Source organism: Scleropages formosus, chromosome 9 (genome assembly GCF_900964775.1).
Source record: "Scleropages formosus chromosome 9, fSclFor1.1, whole genome shotgun sequence".
Classification (NCBI taxonomy): domain Eukaryota; kingdom Metazoa; phylum Chordata; class Actinopteri; order Osteoglossiformes; family Osteoglossidae; genus Scleropages; species Scleropages formosus.
The window spans coordinates 32,344,718-32,363,355 of record NC_041814.1 but is presented as its reverse complement, the minus strand read 5'-3'; the positions used below and the strand labels follow the sequence as shown (position 1 = coordinate 32,363,355).

Below are 18,638 nucleotides of genomic sequence, written 5' to 3'. Positions count from 1 at the left end.
AGTCAGAATCCCCCCCACCTCTTTTTCTGCTCACTGATTGGCCAATTCCACCTGCAGCTGGCCCTTCTCCCTTTTGATTGGCTGTTTCCAATGCTGGTTCTCCCTCATTTGTTGCCACCAGCTTCACTGCAGTGTTGTGTTTCCCAGTATGGGTTGGTACCCTGGTGTGAAGGCTCTGTGATGAGGTGTGTGTGTGTGTGTGTGTGTGTGTGTGTGTGTACGTGTACGCACATGCGCCTCTGGCTGTTAATGTGGTCACACACCTGTGTGTTTGACAGTTGTGGGACCTGTGCTTCCCATCATGTGGCAGATGTTATACGCCGTGTGTGACGTGTGTGTGTAATGAGTATGTTGGCTAATTCTGGGACGAGTCGCTCTGTACCCACAATGCTTTGCCCTAGGGGGAATGCTGTGGGAGGGGCAATGGCTGCCATATGAGGGGTTCAAACACCCTTTGGCCACACTTTCATTTGGTCTGTCTCGCACGCGTGCACACGCACACGCGCAAACAGAGAGCAGGGTTCACTGCTGCACCACGCAACTGTGCGCGGCACTGCCACCTGCTGGCAATGGGGGTTCCTGCAGCCGCTCTGCTTTGCAGTGATGGTGCAGTGGGCTGCAGCTTGTTGGGCTCCCAGTTTGTACCCTGGTGCGTTGGTCTGAGGCCAAGAGGGTTGCGCCTCCCTGCGCGTCCCTGCGTCTCCCTGCGCCTCCTCTCTAGCTGAATATGCCATGCAGGCTCTTATTCTGATACACACACACTCAGTTTGAAGTGGGCGGTCCTGTTTGCACTCCCCCCCCCCCCTCTCTCTCTCTCTCTCTCTCTCTCTCTCTCTCTCTCTCTCTCTCAAACTGAAATCATATGCCCCCCCCAGCTCTCTCACTCACAGCTGGAGCCCCTCACTCTGTCCCCCCCCCCCCCCCCCCCCCCCCCCCCACAACTGCAGCCCTTTCTTCCAAAGCTGATCCCGCCCCCCCAGCCCTCGTACCCTGTATCCCACTGCTGACCCCATCCGCAGAGCTGGGGACCGCGTGGAGAACGGGGAGGCGGTTACTCCAGTGGACCTGTTCACAGATGGCTGCTGGTTCAAGTCCCAGAAGAGAATCGCCACCTCTTTGTAGATGAGCGAGAGCATCGCTGTCACTGTAAGCGCGCTGGGCGACAGCGGCCTGCAGTGCAAGTGTCACGGCCCCAGAGGGACAGTGTGACCTCGGCGTGCGCTCTCCCGCCACTGTGGCGGCCAGTCTGACCACTGGGGACCACGCACACGCCGGGCCTGTTGCCACACGCTGTGTGTGTGTGTGTGTGTGTGTTATAGTGAATGTCCCAAAGCTGTGTCTCGCCAAGGGATCGCATGCATATTGTTGTGACCTTACGCACGCACGCACGCACAGCAGTGTGTATCCAAAGATCCAGCTGGGTGTGAAAGGGACCCTCTGTAACACACCGATGTTCTAGCTCGGTGGGTTGTGAAACTCAACTACGGCGTGTGTGTGCGCGCAGGGGCGAGGATGGAAATGCAGTGTATGGGTGCGGTGCTACTTGTGAACGTTGTTACTCAGGTTTTCAGAGGTACTTTGCTCTGAGTGGGTCGCTGTGCTCCTCCATCCTCGGTGTCCCTCATCACTGTCCAGCATCACTGTCCCTCTGGTCCTCATGTCCTCCAGCTGTGTGGAATGTGTGACATAGCACAACACACATGTGCACCATCTGCCCACCCCCACCCGCTATTTACACACAGATAGCAGAGTGCAGAGTCACAGCTACTCTGACTCACACACACTGAGACACACATAGCGTGTAGCCTGAGTGCAGCTGCAGTAACACACTCCATGAGCCCTGCTAAGTGTGTGCGTGTGTCACGTGTGGCGTGTCGCTCGCGGTGTCCTGTACTGTGTCCTTCGCACAGAGCCTGGACCCCCGAGGGACAGACGTGGAGACACCCGCTGGATGGACGCTAAGCCTCATTGGCCGTCTTCAGCCGCCATTGTTTAAACAGCGGGGCCTTGGTCCCCCTCCCCTTTCCTCCTCCCCCACCCCATCCACTGGCCCCAAAGAGCCTCTTTGTGCTGTGGTCCTGGTTCGAGTTAGCGCCCCCCTCCAGCACCCAGCGCTGCATCTGGACCTCGTTTCCTGTTGGTGCTGCTCTTGGCGCGGGCGCGAGCGAGCCGGACCGGGGGAGGGGTCCGTCCGAGTGCTCTTGACTGGCAGGACCTCGCAAGGCCCGCGAGCAGTCGCTGTGGTTGCTGCCCCCCGCTGGTGGGAAGCGTTATTACCGCTCCGTTAGAGCTCATCGGGAGTTCTCCGCTACGTCGTCTAAGAGGCCCTCGAACCCGTCTCCTGCTGTCCCCATTGGCTCAACTGTTCCGCTCGCGACCACGATCGCTCCAGCAGCATGGGCGCCAGTGCTGCTTTCGCTCCCGTCTGCTTGGACTGCTCGTCCCAACTTGGATCTGCTCTTCTCAGACCGGACCCATTCCCATGATCCTTCAGGTGACACCGACAGAGGGACCTGCCTCCGCATACCCCGCAGTGTGTGTGTGTGTGTGTGTGTGTGTGTGTGTGTGTGTGTGTGTGTCTGAGAGTGAGAAGAGTGTGTGTGTGTGTGTGTGTGTGTGTGTGTGTGTGTGTGTGTAGTAAGGCGGTCGTGCTGCCCCGCTCTGCGTGCTTTCAGCACTCATTCATCTTCTGGCACACTAATCCTCACACTAAGGCGCCTTTTCCGGCCCGGCGCCATGGCAACGGCTCCTCGGAGTTCCTCGGGAGCAGGGTGTCGACCGCTCTGCTGGACCACGGTGGAGTAGTGCTGTAGACACTGAGACCGTACAGGACCACATTATAGTAGTTGTACACACATTGACCACACAGGACCACGGTACAGTAGTTCTGTTGGGAAACAAACTGGTTTCTGTAGTTTCTGCAAGGATTCATGTTTATTCATGTTTTCCATCGTACAGAACATGGTTTCACCAAAGTGTGGGCTTTGTTATAATCACTGGATTTGGCAACCGTTAAAACAGCTGCGTGTGCGTGCGTGCGTGCGTGCGTGCGTGTGTGTGTGTGTGTGTGAGAGAGCGAGAGAGAGAGAGGAACGGCCCTGTTTTCTCCCCACTGACAGTCTGTTTATGTCTCTTGAGTTTTGGTTGTAGTACTTATATTTAGTGTTTGTTTGTTAATTTTTCTCACACTTTGTTCCCATTTTTACTACAGGGCAATTTGTGCTCTATAAATTCAGGCTTTGTACCACAAACAGGGCAACTGCAGCAGCTACCCGCTGTGCCACGTGGTCCCCTACATTTTACCATAGTATCACTGATGTACGCACTAACAGGACACAGTGTAACTGTGTTGTAAATAGAGCCGCTGCAGCCGGAGTTAGTACGTGGAAGTGACACGCACGCACGCGCCACGTTGTGTGCACAGCGCTCCAGTGTGTTCGCACACCTTTGTGTTTTGTCACTTACATTTATTCATTAGCGAGAAATGAGGCCTTGTTTGTTTACAGTGTTTACAGTGACTTCTTATTTGTTTGTTTTTCCCCACAAGTCAAGGAGGAGAAGGCTTGTTTACAGGGGCTTACTCTGTCTGTCTGTCTGTCTGTCTGTCTGTCTGTCTGTCGCAGGCTCTGGGCGACTCAGACCTGGCTGCAGTGCTGAAGCAGATCCGCGTGCTGGTGGGCGCCAGCGCCACTGGATCCCGGGAGCACTACAGCGTGGACGAAGTGCTCACGCTGCTCGTGTACGTGTACGGCCTGGGCGTGGCCACGGAGCACGAGTCCGAGCAGCAGCAGGAGGAGAGCAAGCTCATCGGGGCGCTCGCCCTTGCCGTCACCATGGAGACGGAGCTGTCCCCTCTGCTGCGCACGCTCACTGGTGAGTCATAAGCGCACGTGTGTGTACACGCACTGTAGCGCCGAGGGCGGAGCCGCACCAAGCGGTCTCACCTTTTGCTCGGTGGAGGGTGCAAACATGCACCAGTGACCGCAGAGTAAGTCTCGGGTGCCATGGCAACGCGGAACAAGCCGTATGGCGACGAGGGAAGCGGCTGTTTAGGTTTCTGCAGCACGTGTCGAAGTGCAGCCGTTCAGGCCCCTTGGAGTAGGCAGTCAACAGCGGAGGCAGAGCTGAAATATGTGAAACAAGTGATATTTCAGAGGAAAAGTGCAAATGTAGCGAGATCATCGAGTGGACAGCAAGCGCAGCTCAGCCGCAGAGCCGCAAAGGCATGATGCGCACACGCACACTGCGCACATGTAGGTTTTCCAGTGTGGAAGAAGGAACATGATGCAGAGTTTCTCTCAAACACGTCACACACAGATGTGGGACACGAGACACAGGAAGTGATGCCGAATGGACATTATTCCAGGAGTCGGACTCCTCGCGCACACGGCCGCCGCCGCAAGTATTGTCGTAACGCGATTCGTTCGTAAGTCCAAAGTGACTTTTGAGCTCCTCGTCCCAGACAGAATCCCGATGTCCTCCAGTCTGCTGTTCAGAGCAAAATAAAGTACTGAAGAAAAACCTGCATGAAACACAGGAACGTTGTACTCCAGATGAGAGAAGACGCTGGACAGTGTGTGTATGCTGCCAGCGTGAGGATCCAGTGCCCTCGGCGGACATGGGAACGCAGCTCGCTGCACCCTCAGTGGGAGTGTCGCTGGCGGAAGGGGCGCGGTGACTGTGTCGCGCGTGTCAGTGCTGTGAGTCGCTCCAGTTGGAGCATGGGAGGGGGGGGGGCTCCCTCTCCAGCTCACTGTGAATCACTCTAATCATTTGCTTCATCCTCATCGCTGTGCCGTGTATCATCGGCAGTGTGCCGTAAAGCAGCTGGACCACGTTCCTCCGCCATCCGCACTCGTCTCTAGCCTCGGTGAGCAGCGCAGGGGGTACTGTTGGCCTCATAGTGTGTGTGCGTGTGCGCGCATGAGAGTTTCGGGGAAGATGATGCCACATCGTGATGCTGAGGCAACTCCTATACACTCTCACACAAACACCTCATGGTTACCACATTCACCATAAGGGATCCTGGCAGCTTTCTCAGATCATTAAAGAACAGGTAGGGACGCAACAGTCATGAGGGGCACAGAAGAGCAGCGCTTGGCAGAGCTGCAGTGGAAGGTGTGGAGGTGATCCTCAAACGAGCTCATGGATCCACAGGAACAAGGAGCGGAAACCCAGAAGACCGCGTGGATGTGGGAGCTGGACACTGAAGAGGGAGGACAGGAGAGACACGCACTCCTGAAACCTGTGCTGTCGGAGGAGACCCTGAAGGACGCCGGGTCGTTCAGCGCTCGGACACGTCACGAGAAGGTCGGGGTCCCCCAACAAGAAGGTGAAGTTCGGAGAAGTTGGAAGACAAGGAAGAGGACGAGCAGCAGCCAGGTGGATGCGCTCGGTCGGGGTGACAGCGGACAGGTCGCTGTCGATGCTAAGGACTCGGGTGCAGCTCAGAACATTCTGGAAGCACTCGGTACATGTACATGTGCTCCACTAGGGTGGAGGTGCACTTGATGGACTTGAGCAACAAGAGGAACAAGAAGCACATTCTTCACCTCAACTTGTTCTGGACCCAGTCCAAGTTTGGCATTGGTCCCCCAAGAAAGCCTGTCCAGGTTGGGGGTCACGTCCCTCAGCTGCAACCCCACCCGTGGCGCCCCCTGCAGTCTGAAGGAGAAAGAGCTGTAGGCCTGCTGTTCTTGCTGCCCCAGCTGCAGTGGCACAGGGGGTGCCGCTGAGCCCAGTGTGGAGGAGTGTGTTCCACCCTGGAGTGGAGGCCCAGAAGCGGGTGGGCGGGCTTGTTGGGCTGTGTGGGCGGGGCCAGGAGGTAGCCACAGATGCTGTGACCCTGGGCTGGGAGCACTGTGTCCCCAGTGTGTCTTTGGCTCCACTGGACCATGGAGGGAACCACGGCACCGCTTTGAGTGACTCACACATACACACACATATCGAGTCACACTCGCAACACAGCTGCAGTCTGCAAGTACTGTAACCTGAGTTTGAGCCCGTCAGCGTGCTACAGTCAGTGTGTTTTACCATGGTACTCAAGCCAGGTGATTTATGACAGGAAACGCTGTGTTGCTCATAAAAGCAGTTTGTAAGTAACAGTTATTATTCTGGGGGGTGGAGTCGGGCTGGAGGTGAGTCCCCCCCCCATTAGTGAATCACTCTGTTTTTACAGCGCCCCACTGGACATGGAGGGACATGCAGATTCGCACACAAGAACCCTTGTAGACGAGTCTGAACATCCGAGCAGTGGTGTGTGTGTGTGTGTGTGGGTGGGTGGGTGGGTGGGTGCAACCAGCTGAGGTCAGTAAAGACACACACTCCCTGCTGGAGTACCGGTGTCTTATATCAGCTCCTGAGAATGTGTGTCCCCACATAGTACAGCTGCAATACACAATTTACCACAGAGGTACCGTAGAGCAAAGAGAGTCTGTCCTCCTTCCTGATCACCGTTTTGTGTGTGTGCGTGTGTGTGTGAACAACTCACACACATCACTGATAGTGATGAGTGCCTGTGTGTCCGCAGCGTGCAGCAAAAAGAGGCCCTTCTGTCCCTCTCACACTCACTGCTCTGTGTCTCCCAGGTCCTGGGTTCTAGTGCTCAGAGCACAGACCCTACACAGACTCCTAGACACAAGCTGTCACTTGGCTTTTTTTTCTCCACTGTAGCTCCACCCCCAATGTAGGTCTTTATCAGTGGGTCCTCTGGGGGCGGGTCCTCTGAGGCGCTTCCGCGATTGGAGGCGCTGCGGACGTCGCTGTTCCAGATGGTTCTTGTCACACCGCTCCAGTCAGCGCGTTTCCTGTGCAGGGGCCTGGTTCCGATCGATGCCGGTACAGCAGGCCCCGCCCACCCAACGGAGGCGTCGAACGTTCAGTGAGGGCCGCTCCGCGCTCGTGTAGCAGGATGGTGCCGGGCGACACTGCCGGGTCGCGGTCACTGTAGGAGTCCAGCCCAGAACCTGCTCCCTCCTCCTGGGGACATTGTGAGCTCTGGGGGCTGAGTGTGGACGTTGGGGGTTGGGGGGGGACATACGGGACGACACCGACTACACCGCTCAAACACACAGGTGGACACGGAGATGCTGAGTTTGTGTTGAGGATGCTGTATGTGTTCTGTCCACCTTCCTTCCCGTGGACCCTCAGCAGTCCTCTGCCTCCTATTTCACACCCCATTTTATGTGTGTGCGCGTGCGTGCGTGCCTGTGTGCCCTTCCTGTTTAGACCCACCCACCCTGGACCCAGTAGGGAAGGTGAGCTGTGTGTGGTACCAGCTGTCACCATGGCAACGTGACCTTCACAGCCCTGTAAGCTGAAGTGGGCTAAATGGACCCTGTAATTGAGTGTGATGTAAACGTCACAACTGCAGACCACCGCTGAGTGTGTGTGTGTGTGTGTGTGTGTGTGTATTAGCGAGCCTCTTTCTGTTTGTGCAGGTACTTGTGTCTGCATGTTTGTGTGTGTTAGTGTGTGTGTATTTTTTCTGCCATGTGCACATTAGGGTGTGTGTGTGTGTGTGTGTGTGTGTGTGTGTGTGTGTGTGTTATTTCTGTCCTGCATCATCACTGAAGGTCCAACAGCAGGACTCTCATTCAAGGCTGTAGATACACACTTTGTGGCCTGTTCCCCTGGAGGGAAGCAGTTCAGGGTGGTCTCCATGCACACATGTGTCTGGGGTGTGTGTGTGCGCGCGTGTGGGGGGCGGGGTACTGTACCCTCCCAGTTATAACTACCAAAAACCTGTGTTTAACGTGTTTTTACAGGCAGGGCTCTAATCTGTCCACCTATACTGCGGCCGTGTGTATTTATATACATCTAGCGTGTGTGTGAGAGAGAGGGGGGGGCTGCCTGGCTGAGAAGCAGACAGGAGCTCTGAACAGGAAATACCCCTGATAAAGTACATGGGATCCTCCTGTCTGATAGCAGTGGCTTCCTCCATCATGTCGTGCACTCGAACCCAGGAGCCTCTGAACCCAGAGCATGTCCCAAAGTGTGCGTGCGTGCGTGCGTGCGCGCACCGCTATCTTCAACATGTGCTGCACCCCTGTGCTAAGCCATCAGTACTGCGAGTGTAGGAGTGTCTCTACTGACTGACGGTTTTACTGCGGTATTACTTATCACTTTGATGGGTGGGGGCTGTGTTTTCGGCTCTGGGGGGCGCTAGTTGGGCTCATGCCCCCTCCCTCCACGCTGTCCGCTAGAAACGGGCCGCAGACACACACAAGGGTCGCAGCTCCAGTGAAATGTCCTTACAGGACTGGACAGCCATGTTGTGTATGTGTGTGTGTGCAGTGTGGTATCAGATGGCACTGTGAGCCATAGTGTGGCCTCCCCTCCAGGGTGGAACACGCTCCTCCACACTGGGCTCAGCGGCGGCAAGAAGAGCAGTTCTACAGCTCTTTCCCCTTCAGACTGCAGGGGTTGCAGCTAAGGGATGCGACCCCCAACCTCCACACACACAGCATTTTCCTATGAGCCCCCCCCCCCAAATTGGCTAACCGTCCCACCCCGCAACACATTGCTCTCTAAAGCCAGTGCAAAGAGTGTGAAGGACTGTCTCCCAGTGCTTCTTTGTGTTTCCTCTGCTCTTGTTCGGTTCACACACACACACCCTCACTTACCTTGGAAGGCTGCTGTAACCAAGTTCAAAAACTCTGTTCGCATTTGTCAGACACTCTTCTCCAAAGCGACTTCCAATGAACTCTACGCAGTGTTACCATCAGCCCACACACCTTATTCACCGCGGTGAATTACACTGCAAGATACGCTACTTACACTGGGTTACTCCTCCATAACATCAGTGAAACACCCTCTCTCTCTGTGTGTCACACACTATGGGTGAAGCTGAATAGCATGTCTTTGGAGTGTGGGAGAAAACCAGAGCATCCAGAGGAAACCCACGCAGACACGGGGAGGACATGCGAACTCCACACAGACTGAGTGGGGTTCGAACCCACGTCCTTTCGCTACTCGCTGTGCCGCCGTGTTTAAAGTGAGTGAAGGGCTCGAGTGTTGTGTTTAAAAGCGGAATAAAAGACACACTGAGCTCCAGTCCTGGTGCAGAAAAGAAGCCTCTTAGTATCAGTGTGTGAGGAGAAGAGAGGAGCGCTCAGCGGTGAAGCACGCAGTTTCAAAGAGTAGGTGTCCAGGAGCGGTAAAATGGCAGCGTTCTCAAAAATACAGTGTGGTTAGAAAGTCTTCAGAAAGGAAGCATGATAAGAGAGTGTAAAAAGAGTTGCTTTACACCGTTGTTACCATGCTCTTTCCCCAGAACTTGTATATACATGATGAGCAATGAGCCTTGCTCAGCTGGAGGAGCTCTACAGCTGGTGTCCAAGTGGCTTCACACCTTGTTGAAAATACTGTGAAGAGCTGCAGGAGCAGAAGCAGGAGAAGGAGCAGGAGCTCCGCTCTATGAGCGCTTCTGGGGGACAAACAGGTGAAGGAGGTGTTTACACTACAATTACCACTAATTTAACATGACTGAAAATAAAACGATGGCGTGGGGCAGGATGGGACAGCTGTGAGCAGAGCTTCTCGCCTCACGGTGCCTAGGCCGTTCGGGCGTAGGTTCGAGACCATCCCGGTCTGTGTGGAGTGTGTGTGTTTTCCCTGTGTCTGTGTGGGTTTCCTCCGTAAGTTCAGATGAATTGTTGGCGCTAAGCTGTGCGTGCATGCATGCGTGCGTGTGTGCGCACGCACATCCTCCTTGACTGTGTGAGAGAAAAAGAGAGCGCGTGCGTTGTCATACGATGGACTGTTATCCCATCTAGGGTGGACCCCCTCAGCTTTCCACCCAGTGATTCCGGGACAGGCTCCGAACCCCCTTGACCCTGATCGGGACAAGTGGTTACTGAAATTGGATGAATGAAAAATGGTGAATCGTGTCACAAACCCCTGTTCAGTGTCACTGTGGAGTCGCTGATCCCATAAAGATGAACAGTGTTGCTCATGTGGTCACTGCTCGCTGACACTCAGGGAGTTGAAGGGAGGCGGTTCCACACGCTGATTTTTACTGCCCTTTACTGCTACCTATCAGTTCGGAGGGTAAATATGGGTCACATTTGTTTTGCTGCAGGCGGAAATTTCAGAAAGAATTAAGTGAGGGAAATGGCGTTTAAAAAAATGTGTAAGTCAACTTTAGCGAGAGGAGTCCGTGTGCTTCTTGTCTGAGGCTGCGTTCTCCATAAGGTACAACAGCAGGTTCTCACTTGGTCCCAGTTTCAGCTCTGAATTCACTTTTATTTTGCTGGAGGTGAGATTCAAACCTGCAACCTTTGGGTCCAAAGACAACAGCTCTAAGCACTACATTAGGTGCTGTCCTGGGTCAAGTGATGTGCAAGTGCCGGAGGCCCCGCCCACGTCACTTAGCAAACCACCAGCGACTACGCAGATCCATGTGGCAGAGCTGTGTGTACAGCTGCGGTGCAAGAGCGAGCCAGGTCGCTGACGCCAAGTGTGTGTGTTGTGAGAAGGTTTAGCCCAGGCGTGTTTCCAGTTGAGCTCCAGGGTGCGAAGGCAGTCAGACGTGGGAAACACTCAGAGGGTTCCTTGGTAACAAGAGCATCGCTCAGTGTGTTTATACATCACACAGCAGGTCAGCAAAGCCAAGCTGCACCATCGGGGTCTTCTCTGAAAGCCTGAGGATTCTCACCGCACACACACACACGTTGGAATGGTCTTGCCTCGCCGTGTGTGTGTGTGTGTGTGTGTGTGTGTGTGTGTGTGTGTGTGTGTGTGTGTGTGTCGTCCCTCTGCTGTACAGCGCTGTGGACACTTGCAGGCAGGGTAGAGGATGTGGGGTTTTGAGTGTCTCACAGGGCGATGGTCTGTGGAAACACACTCACCCATCGCCACGTGGAGTATATGTTACGCTTGATTGTTGGACCTGCAGTGGCAGGGCTCAACAGGATGTAAATGGGAGTAGGAGATCAGAGGTTATAGAAGACGGGTTCTCGGGTGTCTCGCCCATGTAGAGCCGTTCACCCCGGTGCACACGGTGTGAAAGAGGCCACGCCCCCTCCGGAGGATGGCGTGTGATGCTTGTTTGTTCTGTTGTTGTTTGTTGCCGTTCTTCATGCCAAGACGCAGGACAATCTGCCGTGATTACTGTAATCATCTTCCTCACATGTACACAGGAAGGAAGAGATGGGCAGTGGTACCCAAGGGCCCTCGAGGCCCCGCCCACCTCCTCATGGTATGAGCGCACAATGGGGCCGTGAGGAAGACGAGAGCAAGCGCCGATAGCAGCGTGATAACGGTCAGCGGGTCTCCCCGGGGACCGCTCATCTCTGCCCGCAATGCCTCACAGACACGGTCCCCGGTTCATTAGCGTGTGTTGGCAGAGCACCCAGACCCGTTGTGCGATTCTCGATGAACCGGGGAGAGACTTCAGCAAGTGGAAAGAGCACTTGTAGACCCGTTGCCACGACGATTGTTTACCCATCAGCCCTTTCACAGTGCACTGGACGAGCGAAGCAGCCAGACTGCGTCCCTTTTGGGCTCCCCTCATGCATTAAGGTGTGTGTGTGTGTGTGTGTGTGTGTGTGTGTGTGTGTGTGTGTGTGTGTGTGTTTTTCAGAGCAGCCTTATCTCCCCCAGAGCTGTAATGTTGGACACAATCTAGCTGTCGCTCCCCGGAGACACAAACTCCTCCTCATTTCCAGTCAGAGTAATGTTGCCCCTTGGGATTGTGGGTAACAGCAGAGTAGCGCCGGCGCCCCCCGGGCTCACGGTCACGTCGAGGCCCTCACCTCCCACGCCTCTCTAATCTCCGCTCTCTGTGGACGAGGGACGGCGCTTGGAAGGAGCACCAGATGACGCCATGTCCCGTAGGAGGATTATGGGAATTGGGGGTGGGGGCCAGCGGGGTCTCCCCCTGTGCTGCTGCATGGTGCTACACTGCCCCCTGCTGGTCACCCCTGGGCAGTGCAGTGTTCGAGGAGGTCTGCACAGGGTCCCGACCCAACTGTATGTGCCATCTTTAGTTAGCAGAATCTTTTGGCCAGAGAGACACATGAGCCGTGTAACACACGCAGTGTAAGAGTGTACGATGCAACTGATTTTTGAGTCCCTGCTGCAGAAGCGCACACTGGAGACCTGTGCTGGTGACCAGTTGGTGCTGGGCTCAAATCCCAAGGGGAGCGTTGACCCCGAGTAGCACCTCAACAGAATGAGAAGTTTCAGCTTGTTTGCGACCCGAAGTTGCACAGCTGCTTTTATTGGAACTGAAGAGCAGTTTAAAAACAAAACTCTTCCGGTGCCTCATCGATTTACCCTACTTACACAGGCGATGGCTTGATCAGAGGTACTGCAGCAGTGGTGGCAGGAGGCTGCTTAAAGCGCTCAGAGGTTGAAACATGGCTGCAGTGAGTTGGTGGATCGAGTTGCCAGTGAGGAGCACTGTAGTTGTATGTAATCCCGCTGTCCACCTGGTGGGGGCGCAGTGAGCCGGCTGCGATGCAGATGGGCAAAGGCCTCAGTCTGGCGGCCTCCCTGTACTCATCTCTCCGTCTACCTGCTGGATCCGTGCACAGATGTTGCAGTTCGATTGGCGACGCCGCAGATGCTGCCAGTTCACCAGGTGTCCACTGGGGGGGGGCAGCACATCGCGCCACCTCCTCTATTCTGCAAAAGGCGCAGCGGAGCGCTGTGGAGGGGAGGATCTGTGTGCCGCCTCATGCTACAACACGCGTGTGCACCAATGGACACCATACAACATTCAAAGAGACGTGCGGGAGGTGACGGAGACGCACGCGCACGTACCCTGCCTTTTCTTCAGGAGCTCTTCTCGGCGTGGACCACGCTGACCAGCCGTGTTGCCATGCCAACAGCCAATGACATCCTAAACTTGCTTGCTGCAGGCCAGGATGTCTCTCCCTTTGTCGTTTCCTCCCACTGCTCCAGACTACTTTGGACCAGTTTGGACCGTCCTTCCCTTGAGCAGCAGTGCAGGCCCACGCAGCGCTCATGTGTCCTGCAGGCTGGGCTTGGTCTCCAGGGGGACGTCTCCTGCGTTCCCGGTCACCAGCAGGAGTATGTCGTGTCACGGTTCAGGTGAACGTTTCCGCAGCTCCAGCAGGTAGGGAGTCCAGGAGGACTGTTCCGAAACACAGCAGCGCTCCCTCTCGCATGTGCGCTCTCCTGCAGCTTGAGGGCGATCGCTGCGTACCCCGGGGCCGAGACTGTGTCGGTACCTACGAACGTGGTATCGCTTCCGGTCTCCCGACGACACCTGGAGCCGCACATGGACTCCCACATACCGAGAGACACAGGGCTCTGTCCTCCGCCAGGGGTCATCACACAGCCCTGTGGGATTGGAGCTGATGACAGCGGTCACTGAAGGCACTGAGTGCAGTGAGGGGGGGGACTGAAGCCTTGAGGTCTGGAGAACCATGGAGACTCACACGTGCCCAGGAGCAGCGGTTTGTATGTCAGTGCTGGAGCTGCGAACCAAGCGTGTGAATTACCACGTCGAAACATCACTGTAACCACCTTAAAGGACTATTGAACCTGTGCACGTAGGGGGAGTGTAGCAGATGAAGTGGTACCGCGGTGAAGAGGACTATGAGACACTATAATTGCCACGTGCTGCAACATGCAAAACCCATCCAAGTTATCTGTGGTGAAGAGCGGGCAAAGTGCCAGGGTTACTGGAGAAAAGAGCATGTGAGGCGTGTGTCTGTATCTGTGTGTATTCTTGTACTTGACAGTCTGAATACGTTGTACCGCAAACTTCATCCACTCCCTTTAGTACATCTCCAGGAATGTGTCTCATCAGTTTGGTTTGACTTGGTACAGAGCGCTCAGCAGGTCCGTCGCGGTGTATCCGGCGCTCCGCAGCGTACCGGTAGTCTGCGTGCGGTCAGCGGCCGGCCTGTCCGTGGTAGGTCCCGCGGTCGCACGCTCGCCGGCTCACGGTGCACTTCTCCCCCAGGGTGCGAGACCCCTGCGGAGCTGACCGCTGAGAGGGCCCATTCCGCCATGCAGAGGGTGTTTGACACGCTGAGGGGCGTGGCTAGCGCCCGCGCTCACCTGAAGCAGCTGCGCTCTGTGTACCACGCCGGGGATGGCGTGCACCAGGTGAGTGGGACACGCATCCCGTGTCGGCCTGCCCTGGTACGGTTGCTGCTGAGCACAAACACGCTAGAGTTGCAGGGGGCCACGGTGTCTGTCCAGGTTTCCTCTGGAGGGGTCCCTGTACCTCACGAATGGTTTCTCAAGTTGTGCTCAAAAGGTGAATTCTTGTATAATGATGGATGGGTGTCCCGTCCAGGATCCCCCCCCTCCCCCGGGGTGTAGTGTCCTGTGCTTCCAGGATAGGTTCCAGACCTCAAAACACTGTACTGAACAAGTAGTTACTGCTTGGACTTGATGTCCCATGAGGCTTGGAGATCTCGTGAGCTCCTTTGGCTCTGCGGGTGTCACCTTTGCCTGAGTGTCTCGCATTCACTCTTTTACCAGGCGCTTCTTTACCACGGTCTTTCCCCTCTCAGCACTGGGTCAAGTTCTTACCCCCATACTGACTGCGTTCATGTTGCGTTCAGACTGTGCCACCTGCCTCTTCTGTCGACAGTGTACTCCGAGTTGCAGTTGCATCCAGACTCACAAACTCAGCGTTACATCTGTCGTCGTCTCCCCGACATGTCCCATCGTGCCTTGTGCTGCACAGCACTTCCATCTGTCCTCTCCTCACCTGAGGGCCCCCCCTTCCCTCGGTGCTGGAGGGTCACCAGGGATTAGCCGAAAGGAAGGGGTTTCTGGCCATGCGGTCAGTTAGTGGGTGCTGTTGGGGGGGTGGTTCACCTCAGGCCACATTCTTTCCTGTACACTGAAAAAATATTACACATGTGTTCAGGGCTCAGTTCAGTTTGTGTTTCTGCATTTCGTGTGCGATGCCCCTTGAGGACAAATATCGTTACCACCAAGTAGCGCTGCTGGACCGCACTGCTGCTCACTGGACCGCTTGGTGGACCACACTGGGGTCTGTCACCCTGCCACACTGCTGACCACATAGGCCCCCTGCTAACACCAGGAAGCCTCCTGTCTGTGAAAGCACTCATTCTGAAAGGGTGCCAGGTGGTTGTGGGTTCAGGTTACGCCCCCAGGGTGCTTTACTGCGGTGAAACCTGCAGGGCCCCGCCGTTTACACGTCCCAATCCACCTGCTCCTACTCCTGCTCCTGCTCCTGCTGTGCAGGCAGTCATCGGACCGCTGTGGAAGCTCATCTGAGCCGAGACCTCTGCGGTGTAGCTGTGGCCAGTAGGGGGTGTTTCCATGGCAATGAGAGTAACACCAGCACGCGTGCACACACGAGAGTGTGTTTTGGTAGGTGTGGGAGGTCTCCGTCCCTTCCTGTTGGTGCGTCTCCGTGGCCCCGCAGGCAAAGGGCCATGACCGTGTGTGTTATGTGTGTTGTGTGTGTCACGTGTCCCCAGGCGACCTACAGGCCTTTCCTGAAGCAGCTGCTGGAGGAGATCTACCAGGGGGAGCGCGCTGACTGCCCTGATGTGGAACACGTGTCGGCCGGGATCACGGAGCTGCTCAAGACGGGCTTCAGCATGTTCATGAAGGTCAGGGCTCTCATCTGCCTCAACATCTATGCACCTCTGTGTGTGTGATGGGGGGGGGGAGCACGCAAGTGTACAAGTTGTTCTGAACGTGGCGTCTGAAGCAATTCTGACCGTGCTGTGGTTAGAGTGCGGTTCTGACTGTGCTGTGCCAGTTTGTTCGCTGCATGACAGTCCATGTTCCTCCCATGACCACCTGGGGGTGACTCGGCCCCTCTGGCCCGGTGCCTCCTTCCTGCACACGTCGTTACAGGTTTTACCACAGCAGCGAGTCACACGGCCGCCGCTAGGCAGGGGTCCCTTCCCGTTCTGCCCTCTGTCACCACATTGCGTGTTTCCCTTCTGAGCAGGCAGACAGTAGAGTAGTGTGTGTGGAACCGCCTCCCTCCCACAGCATTTACAGCCCGAGTGTCAGTGATCAGTACCAAGATGAGCAGTGTTGTTCATCTTTATGGGATCAGTCACTTCATAGCGACAGTGAACAGGACTCGTCGTGCCCCATGCTTCTAGGATAGGCTCTGGACCACCAAGACCGTGCAGTGGACGAGGGGCCATTGACAGCGTGTGGACGGAAGTGTTACAGACTGTGGTCCGGTTGCGTGGCTCTGTGTGGCCCACCGAGCGCCGCAGCCTGCCGTGGGTGCGCTAAAACCCCGGACCGGGCCCCTTACTCTGCCTCTCTCAACAGGTGAGCCGCCCACACCCCAGCGACCACGCATTGCTCATACTCTTTGTGGTGGGCGGAGTCACACCCTCTGAGTTGCGTCTCATACGGGAGGTGGTCTCCACCCTCAGACCAGGTACACAGGTGAGTGGCCTCGTCTCGCCAGCCCCAACGCTCCGGTTTCTGTGGGACGACTGCTGGCGCTTGTGGAGGTGTGGCCACAGGAATGAGGCTGAGTGCTAGTGATGTAGTGTGTGTGTGTGTGTGTGTGTGTGTGTGTGTGTGTGTGTGTGTGTGTGTGTGTGTGTGTGTGTGTGCCTTCAGCTGCTGGCAACCGCAGTGCAGAGTCGCTACAATAGACACAAGAGATGAAAGGGAGCGGCTGAATGCCACAGGCGCGCACACACACACACACACACACACACACACACACAGTGTGGCACAGTAATGTACTCCACCCCACACACATTCATATAAACACCTTCTTGGTGAAACTGTCCCTTTACTACATGAGCTGGCGACTGTAATTATGCAAATGAGGCCATAATGAGAGGTGAATCAAAGTCCTGGTATTATGAATACTTACATGATCGAGAAAATGCCTCTTGGTGGAGCACTGCTGCTCTAACTCTGTGCAGTACAGTGCAGTGAAGGTGGTGAGTACAGGAGTGCGTGCCAACACCACAGGATTTGTGTGTGTGTGTGTGTGTGTGTGTGTTTCAGTAAGATGAGTGCTACAAGAGCACACATTAACATGAACCCTACTGGGAGTGCTGCTGGTCCACTGGGCCTTGTCCACTGGGCCTTGTCCACTGGGCCTTGCCCACATGGGTCAACTGGCAGGGGTGTGGCCTCTCAGGGCCTGTTTACTGCCCCAGTCTTCTTGGACAGAGCTGTGAGGGTCCAGCTGGTCTCACCCATCCCTCGAACTCTGCAAGGACATCTCTCAACGGCTGAGGAGGTGGTGATGTCCCCCCTCTCCCCACCGATGTCCCCTGCAGAGACTAGCAAGGTGCAGATGGCAGGCTGTGTGGGGCACTGAGGGGCTGCAGCTACACACCGCTCACCATGTTGTAGAAACACACCCTTTCTCCAGCCTCCAGTGCTGTCCTGCAAAGAGCAGAAGGACTTGCTGGGGTTTGTGCCAACACAGGTGTGGCTGCACTCTGTCTGTCTGTCTGTCTGTCTGTCTGTCTGTCTGTCTGTCTGTCTGTCTGTCTGTGTTTGAAGGCTGTTTTCTCAGCAAGATGAAACACACATCAGAAGGAATGCGGCCAGAACACAGTCAGCCCTACACCACGAACCGGCTCTAGGAGAGAGCCTGTGTTTTCAACTCGACTGTGACATCATGCATCTCTTTGACTGGTCACTGAAGGCTTCATTTGTGTGTCACCCTCCTGTCTCTCTACTGCCAGGTCCTGGTTCTATCCACCAGGCTGCTGAAGCCCACGGATGTCCCAGAGCTACTCTTCAGCAAGGACAGCCTCGCACCCGACATCAGCATCTGAGGGGCACAGGGGGACACGCCCACTGGCCACATCCAACCGATAACGCACACAGAGAAGTTAATTTGTCCGCATGCAGTCTGGTGGCAGCACTGTAACTGAGTGTGAGAGGGGTCTCTTCCATGGTTCCTCCTGTTCTCTGCCCTCGCTGCCGCAAATAAAGACAGAGTGAAGCTCCTGGTTTGACCTCATGAGCTGCTTGTTATGAAGCCCCCCTCCCCCACCTTCCCCTGCTGCTGTGTGTATAATGAGTAATGGGAGCCAAGCTGCGTGGAATGGTGTGAAGGTACGCTGGAGGGGAACACACATCTCACTGCTTGGGGTACATTCCACACTAGTGGCTGCTGGGGCCTCTCGGCACCTGCTCGCACTGATGGGGCTCACAGGCACTCTGCGGGAGATTTACTGCGTTGGATCCCCCCCATTTCCACCAGCGTCATTCATTGCCCACGTAACCCTTTGCTCCAAGGCACCTTGGTCAGTGAGGTTAGCCTACTGATGTACTTAGCCGATTTACCTATTTATACAGCAGGGCAAGTACCCTGATGAGCGACTATGACAAGTCATCAGTGAGGCTACAGGCGTACAGAACTGTGGTGGTCAAAGTGCTTTTCACCACTTTATTTGGAAAGAACCATAAATAAACCAGTCGCCACAAAACACCCTCGGCTTCTCAAAGTCTCAACTCTCCTGAATGTGAGTGCCAAGGCCCCGCCCACCAGTGGCACTATCCAGGTGAGGGGGTCAGGGACAAACTCCTACCCCTCCGTGAAGCTCAGCAGAACAAAGAGTCACAAAAAGCCTCAAGGCTGTAAGTAAAAATACCCGTGGTGGTGCATCCTGTGCATCCTCGGTGTGTGCGGTGCAGGGAGACCAAGTGTTGCCTGCATCGTCCAA

At 55.6% G+C, this 18,638-nt stretch overlaps 1 protein-coding gene across 1 annotated transcript; it reads left to right on the top strand.

Annotated features, from left to right (window-relative positions):
- The first annotated feature begins 1,065 nt into the window (after positions 1-1,065).
- Positions 1,066-18,532, top strand: scfd2 (sec1 family domain containing 2). The gene is made up of 6 exons (XM_029254541.1): positions 1,066-2,494; positions 3,624-3,873; positions 13,940-14,085; positions 15,441-15,575; positions 16,261-16,380; positions 17,652-18,532. The coding sequence occupies exons 1-6, from the start codon at positions 2,483-2,485 to the stop codon at positions 17,742-17,744; spliced, it is 756 nt and encodes a 251-aa protein (XP_029110374.1). The 5' UTR covers positions 1,066-2,482; the 3' UTR covers positions 17,745-18,532.
- The last annotated feature ends 106 nt before the right edge of the window (positions 18,533-18,638 follow it).